Source organism: Ochotona princeps, chromosome 1, assembly GCF_030435755.1.
Source record: "Ochotona princeps isolate mOchPri1 chromosome 1, mOchPri1.hap1, whole genome shotgun sequence".
Lineage (NCBI taxonomy): Eukaryota > Metazoa > Chordata > Mammalia > Lagomorpha > Ochotonidae > Ochotona > Ochotona princeps.
In genome coordinates this window covers 124430911-124445232 of record NC_080832.1, presented here as the reverse complement: position 1 = coordinate 124445232, position 14322 = coordinate 124430911, and the positions used below count along the sequence as shown (strand labels likewise).

At 43.8% G+C, this 14322-nt stretch overlaps 1 protein-coding gene across 2 annotated transcripts in view; it reads right to left on the bottom strand.

Moving 5' to 3' along the window:
* The window catches only part of MBOAT1 (membrane bound O-acyltransferase domain containing 1), a 101651-nt gene that overhangs the window by 17669 nt on the left and 69660 nt on the right, over nucleotides 1–14322 (bottom strand). For both annotated transcript variants that reach the window (XM_058667573.1, XM_058667568.1), the window contains 4 exons: nucleotides 13113–13167; nucleotides 11235–11418; nucleotides 7119–7311; nucleotides 1755–1858 (listed from right to left, as the gene is read on the bottom strand). In XM_058667573.1, coding sequence (XP_058523556.1) covers nucleotides 1755–1858; nucleotides 7119–7311; nucleotides 11235–11418; nucleotides 13113–13167 — 536 coding nt within the window. The remainder of the gene's footprint in view (nucleotides 1–1754; nucleotides 1859–7118; nucleotides 7312–11234; nucleotides 11419–13112; nucleotides 13168–14322) is intronic.

The window sequence follows — 14322 nt, the reverse complement described above, 5'->3', positions numbered from 1 at the left end:
CAGCCCGTTGCGGCTCACTTGGGGAGTGAATCATTGGACAGAAGATCTTCCTCTCTGTCTCTCCTCCTCTGTGTATATCCAGCTTTCCAATAATAATTTTAAAAATTTAAAAAAAAATACCTACTAGTACATATAAAAAAAAAAGAAAAGAAAATACAAACTCTCTCTTTCCAGTTTTCTCTTATCATAAATGGGTAACTTCCTAAGATTGCCCTCGACTCTGAACACATATGGTGAGTTAATGGACTCCACCTTTCAGGATGTCACCGACTAGTCTAGTGGGCAGTGACACAGCAAAGGGAGCCACTCTGAAGGACACTGGCCAGCTACAGTAGTATCCACAAGTCTGGAGACAGGGAAGAATTTTGGTGGGCAAAAAGTGGTGACACACTTGACCTCTCTCTGACATCGCCTCTGCAGATGGTCTACACTGCTTTTCAAAACCGAGACAGCTTGTTCTGAAGACTGCAGCTTGTCCATTTAAGATGCAGTTCACAGTGATGGGCTCCTGGGACAACTGATGGGCAAGGAAATATTTGTTCATTCAGATAAAACCCTGGACAGTGGCTGTGTCCTCACTCCATCTGCCCCAGGTCTCTGCCCACGGGAGCTCCCCAGAAGCTCTAGAACCATCCAAATCCAAGTGTTTGTCTGTAACAGGCATTCACTTAGTGTGTGTTGAATATGACTGACTTTAGCAACCAAAGAGCACTGAGTTTAAGTTAAATGTGTGATGTCACTTAATTACAGAACAATTGTAGATGCTTGTATTTCTTTCTACTTGCTTGTTTTTTGAAGTAGCAATGCTCCAGGGCTAAAAAGAAAAAAAAAAAACAGAAAGAAAAAGGTAATCTCCCCTACTAATTCCACCAGACATTTTTTTTTTTTGTAGGAAAAATACACAGATGTTTCCCCTGGAGGCCAGCCCAGTGTAAAAAGTCTCAGGCAGAGGAAGAAAGAGGTGTATTTCCCATCTTATTTTGGCCCAGTATGCACCAAACATGTGTGACAGGTGATCTGTCTCTATACATCCCTGGCTTTGGGCTCAACACTCAAGCCTTCTAATGGTTGTCTCTCTCTGCCCTGTGGTGGGCAGAAAACCAAAGCCAAGAGCAAACATGAGTCACCTGACTGAAGAACTGAAGCTCCTCCTACATGTGGGGAAGCATGCCCTCCCTGCCATCCCGCTGCCGGGACGAAAGGGTCTACACCTTGATGTTCCTGTCCACTGGAGGTCAACAACACAAACAAAGCCAAGAGGGATTTGATTCCAAGGAGATCACCTCAGATGATGAAGACATACTAAGATATGTGATCCAAGAACAAAGACTGTAGCCTACAATTGTGCATCAACCCAATTCTCAAAAGGAATCAGACAACACCTAGAAAATTGAAATATAAGCATAGGAGCTTCCAATCTGTATTCTTGGTTGAAATACACAGAATAAGAACAAGAGAAAAAAATGGTATTTGGTTTTACAAGCTAAAAGAACAAAAAGATTTTGCTGGCTTGTTTTCAGATTTACTGAGTCATTCTTCACTGACCCATTAAAACAGTCAAAAGATAGGTATCTCTAAAAAGCACAAACAAAAAAAATCTAACATACAATATGTTCAAGAGACTGGTGAACCTGGCATTACCCCGGCCAGCAGCTTTTCTCAGGTCTTGGTGAAGAATTCTGGGCTAGAACACCCCAAGCAAATCACTTCTTTATTCACTGAGGAAGTTTGATTCAAAAGTGTAACACACTCACCTCTATTTTCCAGATGTTTAGATTAGAAAGCAGATCCCAACAGAAATTTCCATTCTTATCCACTCCGCTGAACCCAAAGCCAGCTGCATTATTGACTGCATCCGCTATGGTTTTTAAAACAATACATTAGGACATGGAACAAAAGTGACATGGCTGCTTTAAAAGACACGAAATATGTCTAACCTCAAGACTTGGTGAGATGTCATAGTATCCTTAGAAAAGGAACCAAAAATGCAAAGCACCTGCTACCAATATGAGTCAGAAATACACTGTTGGCTGTTCGGTAGATCTGATTTTTTTTCATTCCCTAGCATTTGGTGAGCACCTGCTAAGAAGTAGGAAAGGTGCTAGATGCAAAAGAAAAGCTCAAAGAGAACTGAAGATCAGAAGGAAGAGTTAAGCAGCAGGACTTAGTGATCTGAAGGGAGAAAGCAAACAGGTAAATGCACATCTAAGCTCAGAAGTAAAGACCAGAAGACACAGAGAACCGATAAGAGAATCAAGAGCTGCCACTGAAAATGGCAGGGCATAAACTGAGATGCAGTGCGGGGTCAGGGAAAAGTCAGCTCTGCAAGCGACAAGAGAGCTCAACCTGGACTTGGAAACGACATTGCGCCAGCAGCACATGAGATGGAGCCGCTAAGATCCAGTGAAGAAAATGATCCAGACGACAAACAGAGCTAGAGAGGGGAACCTGGGGCCAGCTGCAATCAAGACCACATGTGGCCACAATGATCAAAACCACTTTATCCCATAAAGTCAGTCGAAAACTCAAAGCGCCATCTTTATTTGGCTTCATTACATTATAATCCTCAGCAGTGAATATTTGATCTCCCATCAATTCTTTAATAAAGTTCTTCCACTGAAGCAACCATTTGGTGTAGCAGTAAAAATGTCACCTGGTATTTCTACATCCCATACCACAGTACCCAAGTTCAAGCCCAAGTTCTGACCCTGAGTCCGACTTCTCGTTATGCACGCTTCTAAACCCAGCAGGTTATGCCTCAAGAATTTGAGTGTCTGCCACCCACATGGCAGAGTGTAAGTTTCCAACTCCTGGCTTTGTGACTTCAGGCATTTGGAGAATGAGCCAGTGGGTGGAAAAATCTCCTGATTGGTTGTATGCTCTCTCTCTCACTCCCTCCCACTCTCGCTTTCATTCTGACCTTCAAACAAAATAAGTAAATAATTTTATAATCAGCCATGCGCTTGGTTAACTCAACACACTTCTACGATGATAACCAAGAGGTCAGTTTTCTCTTTTCATTTCTCTTACTTCAGATTCTGTTAGAATAATTCTCTCTTAAAAACTAAAAATCATACTCCAACGTAGGATAGAATTCCTTCAACAAGCCTCACTCAACGTGGCCTTGTGCAGAGCTGCACTAAAGGGGAACAGCCTGTCCTGTGCTGTCTCATTTATTTTTAGCATAGTTGATGATTTACTGTTGCTTATCTAGGCTTGGCTTCACTGCCCAGTGACCTGATTTCTTCTACAATAAAGGAGGAAAGCTCCTGCATTTCTCTACGGCATCCTCCCAAACCAACCAGATGAAAAGTCAACAGTGAAAAAGAAAGAGAATGATGGTGGGCCAGGAAACAAACTAAGATTTTACATGTGTAGGAATCAATTTGTAAATGACAGAGGTAAACTATCCTGGGAGCAGGAGACCATGGAGAGCTGAACTGACAACTCCCAACAGAGCCGAGACCAAAGCAATGATCCCTAATTCTTCTCTCCCCTCTCCAGCCTCTGATACACAATTCCTATTCAGGCCTGAAAGAAAAAAGATCACTGTTTCTGGGCTCAGCTTGGTAGCCTAGCGGCTAAGGTCTTTGCCTTGCATGCATCAGGATCCCATTTGGGCGCCGGTTCTAATCCTGTCAGCCCCACTTCCCATCCAGCTCCCTGCCTGTGGCTTGAGAAAGCATTCAAGGACAGCCCTAAGCCTTAGGACCCTGCACTCATGTGGGACACCCAGAAGAAGCTCTTGGCTCCTGTCTTCAGATGGGTGCTGCTCTAGCCTTTGTGGCCGCTTGGGGAGTAATCAACAAACGGAAGATCTTCTTCTCTGTCTCTCTCCTCCTCTCTGTACATCTGCCTTTCCAATTAAAATAAAATCTTTTTTAAAAAATCACTATTTCTTTGTGTATTTCTTCAGGGCTTACTATCCTTCCATTTGCTTATGAAATATTTCAGCATGTTTCCTATTTCACCCACACAACAGTTAAGACAGAAATCGCAGAGTTGGCATTATGGTGCAGCAGGTGAAGTTTGCATTTTGGAATCCAACTCCCAGATGAGAATGTCTAGGATGGAATCCCAACTCCCCGCCTCATGCATACTTGGGGAAGCACCAAGTGACAGCTGACATAACGTGGGTCCTGGCTACTCGTATCCCCATATTGAGCTGTGGGTTCCTAGCCCAAATCCAGTTGTTGTGGGCATTTGGGGGAGTAAAGAAGCAGATGGAAATTCTTTGTCTCTCTCTGCCTTTCAAGTTATAAATATTTCTTTAAACAATGGAGATTTAAGATGAAAAAAACAGAATAATTCTATGCAAGGCCTTGGAAGTTACCTGACTTCTAGAAGTTTCCATAAGATGGATATATTAATGGCACTTAAAAAAAAGACACTTGATAGGTGCCAGGAGTGTGGTGCAGAAAGTTAAGCAACCACCGGTGATGTTGGCATCCTACATCAGAGCACCAGTTTGAGCTTTAAATATTTCAATTCCAATCTAGTTATCAGATAGTGTGCCTGGTAAAATAGCAGAAGACAGTCCAGGGACTTGGGCCTTGCTACTCTTGAAGGGGCTCCAGTGAATTTTAGGGCTCCTAGCTTCAGTCTGGCCCATCATTAAACCACTGCAACCATCTGAAGAATAAACTAGCAGATGGGAGACCAGTCCCTGTCTCTCCTTCTCTCTTGTCACTCTCCCTTTCAAGTAAACAAAATAAATGTGTATTTTAAAGGGCTCTTCAAAGAATTCAATGTAACTGTCCGTAGAATACATGGCACAGTGCCTGGCAATCACATGTCAGTAGTTAGGAAGATGGCTGTCACCTCCAGCTTGGTTAGGACAGTAATTGAGACGGGAGACATCAGGTAAATATTCAGACCACTCAGGTGGTATAAATAATGCCAGGATTCTGAGTCCACAAGCAGCTCAGCCAACAACGGCTCTGATGGATGGATGGTGTGGGTCCGACGGCAGTGACCCTCAGAGCTAAGGCATTTAGAAGGCAACGGAATTCCCCTGGCAGCATGGGGAGTTCCTCGGTAGTTCATCCAAGACTTGCTTTTGTCTCACAGCAGCGAAGAGGTTCACCAATCCAAAGTTGGCTTTCCTTGCATAACTCTAACCTTTTTAACACACATAGTTAATTTGGACATCAATGTACTGGAGTTGGTAATCATTACAGCACAACTTGGGCTACGGTGGGGTCTCATTAATTAGTACTACTTAGTAGGTAGAAATCAACCAGAATTATATGCTAAGCCCTCCACAACGGTTTTCTTACTTTAAACAGTAACTAGAGCTGGACTAACACAGCGCTCAGCTCAGCTTTAAGGATTAAATTTATAATCACATATAATTAGTGTATCAATTATATGTAAATGGTGTTTTAAAGAGATTGATAAAACAATTACTCAGTGAAGCAGTTTAAATATTCCCTGATACACTATTCATTGCTTCCTTTATTCATAAATTATACAGAGGTTCATTTCAGCTCAGCCCATGCAATCTAAATTAACAAACTTTAAATTAAGGCCACACAAATTAATGAGGTATTTCCACTGAAGCTACCCAAAAGAGAGGAGGGGTGAGGGCAGAGATACAGAAAAGGAAGTAAGGGGAGAAAAACAGTGAAGTACACAGAGCAAGCTGTCACAGAGTGACCGTTATACTCCCAACGCCCCGGGTACGTCCACGGAGCAGAACCCCAGGCGTCCGTGGGCCCTGTCACCTGCTGGCCGCCGGGACACCTGCCAGCTGCTTGCAGGTGTTTGGGAAGTAACTGCCAGTGGGCGGGAGCTTGTTCTCTCACGTGCTCCCTCCCATATGAGAATTTCTTCTCTCTCACACTCTCTACCTCTCCATATAGCTCTGATTCAAATAAATAGTTATTTCATATTTGCAAACATTTTCATTTGGAGCTTCAAACCTAAAGCATGAACTGAGAGAAGAGAAGCAGTCTATGAGGTGCTGGCTCTCCCCAATATGGGCTAAAACTAGAAACTGAGTCCATGAATCTGGCTGACTGGGTAAGTCAGTCTCTCCGAGGAGCACCAGGTCCCATTCCTGCAGGGCTGCCAAGTGGGAAACAAACACAGCCAGGCTTATCACAGTCCTTCACCAATGCTGCAAAGTGTGCCCGAGAGCTCACCGCACACGTAAGCAAACCTTTAAACTGCTCCGAGAATAAAACTTTTGTGAAAGAAAAGAGTTAAAAGCTTAATACTGTACAAGTTATCCCACAACAGCCAAAAAAAAAAAAAAAAAACCCACGTGATAAAACCAAATAAAATCAAACTTTCTACTTAAAAAAAAAATCTCTTCAAGTCAGCATCTTTCTGAGATGTAAGTCTTCACTGTGTTGTAGCACAGCAAGTTAAGAAGCCACTTGCAATGCCCACATCCATTATCAGAACATTGATGGAAGTCTCAGCTACTCCATGTTTCTGATCCAGATTCCTGCTAATTTGCTTACAGAGGCACCAGATAATGAGTTAAAGGCCCAAGCACTCAGGCACCCAGAGCCTGGAGAGAGTTCTAGGCTCCTGATTTCTGTATGGCCCACTTCTAAATATTGTAGGCATTTGCGGGAATTAAAGGATAGAAGATCTCTCTTTTTCACTCTCTCTTCTTCTGCTGCTCCTATTCTCTCACCTTTTCAAATAAACAAATCTTTATTTAGGAAAAAAAAAATAAACTGTTTCTTGAAGAAGCGCAACCTAAACTAGCATGTGTGTTAGTCAAACATGTGCAATGCACATCCAGTGGTACCTACAACCCAGGAAAACGACAAGAAAGCAAGAACATTGTGGAATTTGCCCTTAACTTTCCACTGCACTACACTGGCCACACTTGCTTGGTGCAAACTGAAGCTTACACGTTTTGACATGTTAGTGACACTGGATTCAAACACCGGCCAGGCTGATTGCTTTGCTTGCCGCAGGCTCGGGTTACAGGGGGTGGAAAAAGCACTATGTTGGGAAGTAAAACTGACCCTGGCTCTACTGCCTTGCAATGCAGAGCAGACCATTTCTGAGTAGGCGATCCAAAACATTGTTCCAGCTGAGCCTTCCAAGGAGTCTCCCTATTTCCTCCCTCTTTTAGAGCTATTTCACCAACTCACCTAATGTCCATGCAAAATAATACTTGGGCTTGGAGGCTTGGGTGACAATATATAAGTAGCAGAGCTGAGTCAAAAAGTTCGTTTCATGGACAAACCATTCTTCAGTAAGGCATGTGACAGGGAAAGTCTTCGTGAGCGTCAAAAACAAAAGGAGAGACACCAAGGTGACGCATAACTTGCGTATCACAGCTCCCTGGAAATGGGGAAATCAACAGAACCATTCAGAAGCTTCTGGAGGGAACACAACAGGTTTGACAAAGACATATTCAGAAGAGCATTCATTGCTCCAACAACTGCTTTGGATAGGCCTAAGAGAACTTTTTTTTTCCCAAGACAAGGGGGTCTGATGAGGACAATTAGGATTAGGTGCTATATTTAGATACAGACCAGAGACTAACACTTGAGCACTGGGTACATTCAGAATGGAAGGGAAAAAATCCTCTAAACAAAGTGGAGACTTCATTATCCAAACTGAAAGAGAAATGGGCAACATTACATCTGGTAATATTCCATTAGTAAGAAATAGCTATTTGCTTCTGCTTCTGTAGCCAGTAGAACCTCTAGAAATGACCCCCCAGTCACCTCCATGAAGAAAAACAAAAAAGCTCTGGTAGGAATGATTCTGTGCCAAAGACTGTCCCCCAAAACAGAGCGTAAGGAAGTCACAGAGAGGTGACCAAGCCTTCCAGCAATTTGGCAGAGCAGTTAAACCGCTACTTGGGCTGCCCCATATCCGTCTCAGGAGACTTAGATCCGAGTCCTGTCTCTGCTTCTGGTCCCAGTAGTCTGCTAATGTGCACCCTGGAAAGCTCCAGGGATGACCCAAGTACCCTGCCTCCCAAGCGAAAGCGGCCAACTCAGCTGCATGTGCTTCGTTTTGTCCTGGCCTGGCCCCAGCTGTCGCAGACATTCGGCAAAACGAGCCAGTAGACAGGTTGATTTCTCTCTCTTCCTCTATATAAAGTCATTTTCTGACATTCGAGAGAATGCCTTTCAACAGATCACTGTTTTCAATGTCTCAAAATGAACTTCATGGAGGTGGCACTGTAGCCTAGTAGACCAAGCTTCCATCTCTAGTGCCAGCATTCCCATACAGGCACCAGTTTGAATCCTGGATATTTTACTTCCAGTCCAGATCCTTTCTCATTGCCTGGAAAAGTAGCAGAAGATGGTTCAAGGCTTTGGGCTGCTTCACTCATATGGGAGACCTAGAGGAAGTTCTTAGCTCCTGGCTTCAGATCAGTTCAGCTCTGGCCATTGTGGTTATCACATGGTAAACCAGTGGGTGGAAGATCTCTCTCCGTCTCTCATTCGCTTTGTAAGTCTGTCTCTCAAACAAACAGAAAATAAATCTTCCAAAAATAAATAAAGAAATAAAGAAACTACCTTTATTGCAAATATGGGCCTAGAAATAGCATCTCCTTCAGAGGGTGGCTTGGACCTAAAAATAAATATTGACAAGGTCAAGTGTTCAGCCTCACTGTTAGCCACAACTGTGACAACCACAGTAAGAGGCACAGCTCCCAGGGGCCAGACGCCAGCAATGTTGCCCAGGTGCCCAACAGCGTGCTTCAACCAAAGATATCCTCACAACTTCATGGGCTGAGCCCAAACACACAAATGTCTCCCGAAGTGGCGAGATACCCTAAAAATACTATTTTTGTTTTATTTTAAAAAAGATTTTATTTGAAAGATAGATTTTAGAGAGAGAAGAGGAAGAAAGAGAGAGAGAGATTTCTGGCCACAATGGCCAGAGCTGAGCCAATCTGAAGCCAAGAGCAGGAGCTTCTCACAGAGTCTCCCATGTAGATTCACAGGTCCAAGAATCCAGGACGCCGTCTGCTGCCTTTCAAGGTCTTAAGCAGGGAACTGAGTCAAAAGTGAAGCAGCTGGGATTGAACCGGCACCCAAATGCATTACCAATACTGCAAGCAGAGGATTAGTCTATAATGCTACTGTGCCAACCCCTGTTGTTGCTGTTTTTAGTTAAAGAATTTTATTTTTATTTTTATTTGAGAAGCAGATTTTACAGAGAGAGAGAAAGAGATCTTCTATCAGGTGGTTCACTCCCCAAATGTTTGACATGGTCAGAGTTGAGCCAATCCAAAGCCAGGAGCCAGGAGCTTCTTCCAGGTCTCCAGCATAGACGCACAGGCCCAAGAACTTGAGCTGTCCTCTGCTGCCTTCCCAAGTCATAAGCAAGGAGATGCATCAAAAGTGTAGCAGCTGGGCCTCAAACTGGTGCCCACATGGGATGCCAGCACTGTAGGCAAAAGATTAGCATGCTGAGCCACCACGCTGGCCCCCCAAAATGATTTTTTTTAAGTAAAATCATGAGCAACCTGGAAGCTCTCCGGTACCAGATACTCCCTTGAAACATGTGAGTGGCTTTGATGCCTCATGGCCGTAGTGACCTCACTCCCAAATCGTTTTCCGAGAAGCAGCGGAAGCTAAGACCAGAAAGCACAAAGAGCTCACTTGTGTCAAAACTTCCCGAAAGTTATGAGTAATTAACAAGCTACCTTAACTTCAAATTCGTAATTGTTTGCTTGGACTTTAAGCTATGCAATACTTAACTCAAATTATCTCTGTTTTCTTCCATTCCCAGTTTTCATCATTCCTTCAATTAATTATAATTTCCCTTAAATATAGCACATTTTATCAGAATAAATATATTCAGGAGTTCAATAAATAATCCTAACACTGATGAATTTGTTAAAATGAAAAGATTATTTCTAAAAAGTCATCTTAAATTCTCTCTCCAGGTCAATAAAACCAGGTCAAGAATGCCAGTGGGGAACTGATCTGGTCCTGGTTTCCTGCCAAGGAGACAATGGTGATGGCTCAAGAATGTGAGTTCCTGCCACCCACAAGGGAGACCTGAATCAAGCTCCTCACTCCTGGCCTCAGCCTGGCCCAACCCTAACAGCTGCAGTCATTCAGGAAGTGAACTACAAGATGAGAGGTCTCAATTTGTTTCTTTGATCTACAAATAAATTAAAAAAAAGAAACACAATTTTTCAATAAAGGATAAGTTTATTTGATATAATTTTCAAAATGCATTTGCAGTTTTTTTTATCATAACATGCATTTTGGGGGTTGGTGCTGTGGCAAACCAGGTTAAGTTGCCTCCTGGCGTACCAGCATCCCAGCTGCTCCACTTTTGATCCAGCTCCCTGCTAATGGCCCAGGAAAAGTGGCACAAGATGGACCAAGCGTTTAGATCCCCACCACCCACATGGGAGACCTGCATGAAGCTCCTAGCTCTTAGTTTTGAACTATTCCAGGGCTGGCCATTGTGGCCATCTGGGGAGTGAATCAACGGATGGAACATCTCTCTCTCTCTCTCTCCCTCTCTGCAAATGTGCCTTTCAAATAAATAAGTAAAACTTTTGAAAAGCCCATTTGCCGTGAATGTTTTGAATACCCCTTATATACATGAATTTGCAAAAGACTTTTCACCAGATAGACCTATCTTTTACTCCCATAAACTTCTTGAAGTGCATTCATACGACTTATTTTTTGCTGTATGTGAAGCTCAATTCACAAAGAATACATTCATAGTGTTTGAAACATGGTAAAGGCATTGTACGCACACTGAATACTGGCTGACTAACTAATGAGTTGATCATTTATATATTCCCAGCCACCAAGCTCCTTTGCAAAAATAAATACTCTTTGCTCCAGCCCAGAGAATTGCTATCACCAGATCTCAACACAGGTTGAGCTTCCCTAATCCCAGAATACAAAACCAAAGTACTCCACAATCCAGCACTTGCTGAATGCCAACATGATGCTCAAAACGTTTTGAATTTTAGAACATTTCCAATTTCAGATTATCACAGCAGGGATGCCAAGGGCTAAAACTGCCTACGCAGAGATCCCTAAATCACACCAAAAACGGCCCAAATCTGAAACACGTCTGGTCCCAAACATTGCAGAAAAGGGATACTCAACCTGTACTAATATTTTAAACAAATGAGAGAAAAGGTTATCAGCCAAGCTATTTCCTCTAAGCTGTTTGGATTTGTAATTATAGCAGTTACTATCAAAAGTCAGCGTGGCAGCAAAACCCTATTCTCTGAATATCTAGGTAAATAGGCACTGAAAACTTACAGTGGGAGAAGGTTCTGGGCAGCTGGGAGGGAGGCGTTGCTTCCAGTTCACTTCCAGCAGCTTCGTCTGCACGTGTCTCCCCTCAATGAAGGCCACATAGTCAGCGAAATTGTTACAAGGGCCCGCTATGACACTCATGAAATTCAGAAGGTAGCTTAAGTATTCCAAAAATGAGGGTTTTACTCTAAAAATAAACATAGTTGAAACGCTCTTAGGATTGATTTTTCTGCAGAATTTAGCAGCTTGCATATCGCAAATGCAGATGTTATCTTTGTAGATGACTGTAGGTGACAGGGCCTTTCCTTGCTCTGTGACTACGAAATCCATGGAACAGAATCTTATGATAAAGTATAATGATGGAGTCCTGGGGTCTATCATATACAGACGTGGGGATATAATGGAACATGCATCCCTGCATCCAGACGAAAGATGGATTCCCAATGAAACCGTTGGACAGATGTAGACAATGGGATGCTGGACTGTCTGACATTGTCTGTACCAACAATGTCGGGGTACACTGAAATAAGAGACTGATAGAATTATGATTCCTTATGAAGGACTACACTATTGTAACAAAATGGGAAAAATCTGACGGGGGTGGGAGTTTGGGGGAGAATTCCAGCCTATACGAAATTGTAACACACAATTCAAAGTTCAAAATAAAAATATATTTAAAAAGAAAAAAAACGGGGAAGTTAAATAGAAAGGAAGGCCCCAGGCACACTGTGCTCCATTGCGCCCTCTGCTGGCAGGCTGAGGCAGCAAAAAGCAGCACAGGATCCAGAGTACAAACTCCTTTGGCTGGGAAATGTTTATCACAAAAGGTAATAAACAGAAAGCAGGTGGAACTGGCCATTTGGCCACCGTTTTGGGGCTCACGGAGATACTTCGAAAGAGAAAAACTTCCTGCCTGTCAAAATAAATACATAACAGATATTGGGTGGGTCCAGTTTCCACTGGAAGAGGCCATAGGAAAGCACTGCTCAGCAGTGTCTGCGCTGCCCCGGCAGGCAGACATGAGTCCTCAGCAACAGGCCAAGGTAGCAGCGAGAAAAGAATCCAGAGAGAACAGAGCTCCGCTGTGTTTGGAGGGCGTCTGGGGAGACTCGTTCTAGAATACAGAATAGTGGGGGAAAGGGTCCCTCGGGCCATTGCTATTGGCCATGGGAGGTGTGCTCTGGAGCTTCTCTGCTCCCCACAACGCTTAGCAAGGAACTCGACTCACTGAAATTCATCCCATGGTTCTCATCGCTTCCAAGTCTCAACTCCTTAACGAAGGAGCCAAGACCCCATCCTCTGTGGCCTTCATTCTCCGGTCATCTCTGAATGTGTTCTTGCAGGACCTCCCCTCCAAGCCCTGCCTCCTCCACCCCCCACCCTCACCCAGGCGCCACCCTGTGCCTCGTTCAGCCCCACAGCAGTGCTCCCCCTCCTGGCTCCCCCTCCTCCTTTAGACAGGCTCCCTTCTGCTCCAGCACCCTCTCCTCGCCCCGGCATCCCACACAGCACCACCCTCAACCCTCCTCTTGCCCCCTCCCATGTTCTTCTCTCCAGCCCCACATCCCCTCATTTTCAACACCAGGGTGTAATCACACCAGTGTGCCCTGATAATTGTCACATTGTTGCAATTCCCTTTCACTTGCCCAACAGTGAAAGGTGATCCTACAGTACTGGCACGATCACAGATCCACAGACAATAGGATCCAACAAGCCTGCCACTCAGGATCTATCCTCCAACTGCACCCAAGCATTCCCTTACCACTTGTAAAAGATAAAGACTGATATGCCTACCCAGGAGCCCACCGATGTCAGATTCAAGAAATAAACCTTGTATGCAGGATATGGGACTAAGAGAAGGTCTTGTTAACCTTAACTTACTTCACAGCGAGCCGCTGCTGCTCAGCAGAGAGGTCTTCAGCTTTTCGACCTAATCCTATGAAAAAGAAAAAACAATGTAGGTGTGCAGTATCTGTACGCTGGCATTGGCACACAGCTTGTGTAGCTGCTGCCTGGGATGCTGGCATAAATTTGAGTCCCGGTTGCGCCCTACTACCAAACCAGCTCACTGCTAACGCACCTAGCGAAGCAGCAGCAGGTGGCCCAAGTACATGGATGCCTAACACCCACACGGCAGACCCAGGTGGAGTTCCAGGTTTCTGACTTTAGTGTGACTCAGCCATGATTGTTGCAGCCAGTCGGAGAGTGAACTAGTGAATAGAAGACCACCTCTTCTCTCTCCCTGTCTCCAGTCTCTCAAGTAAGAATAAAAAGTAAATCTTGGGGGGAAAAAAAAACACGAGATATTGATGTTACCAAAGTTACCAAGAATCTGATCAAACTTATGTGAAAAATGTGATGTATTTTTGCTCCAGGAATCATGAAGAATCCTGCACTGGATCACAGAGTCACCCAGCAGTAGGTACACAGGACGAGCAGAGCAGTCAGGGGTTACCACACAGTTTGGAATGGCGTTTTCTCCATCTCCTACCCTCACCTGTCCTCACCACTTCATATGTTTCACTACAACGGGTCTCCTAAAGATTGACAGAGAATCATATTATGAAAAACTACAGATGGTTTTCAAAAACGTTTTGGCACCCAAACTGATCTTTTCATTCCATTTCCCAAGGGCCATTGGAAGTTCTCTCCCGAATAAGTCTTCTGTCTTGCTGGATACAGACACCTGCTACATGCTGAGAGCCTGAGGACGGGATCTAACAGGAAAAGAAATAGGAACTTTCCTCTTCCAAAAAAAAAAAAAAAGACAGGAAATGTAATCCTGTAAACCACCTCTGTGCTTCCTATCAAATGTGCACATGAACTTGGAGCCAAGGAAGCTGAAGTGTTATAAACAAAAGTCACATTTAAAACTGTACACTCAGCTAAGACTGACAATAGTCACCAACTATGAAGGCAACTAAAAAGAAGCCTCAGAGAAGGCGGGGTGTCTCTGGAATTCACTCTTTCCTCCCACACACAAGGGGGAAAAAAGAAAAAGGCAAGTAAACACTCTGCATCAAAAAGGGATGTTCTGAGAAATATCATAAGCTGGGAATCCATAAAAAGTGCATTTAGGCAGTTTTAAAAA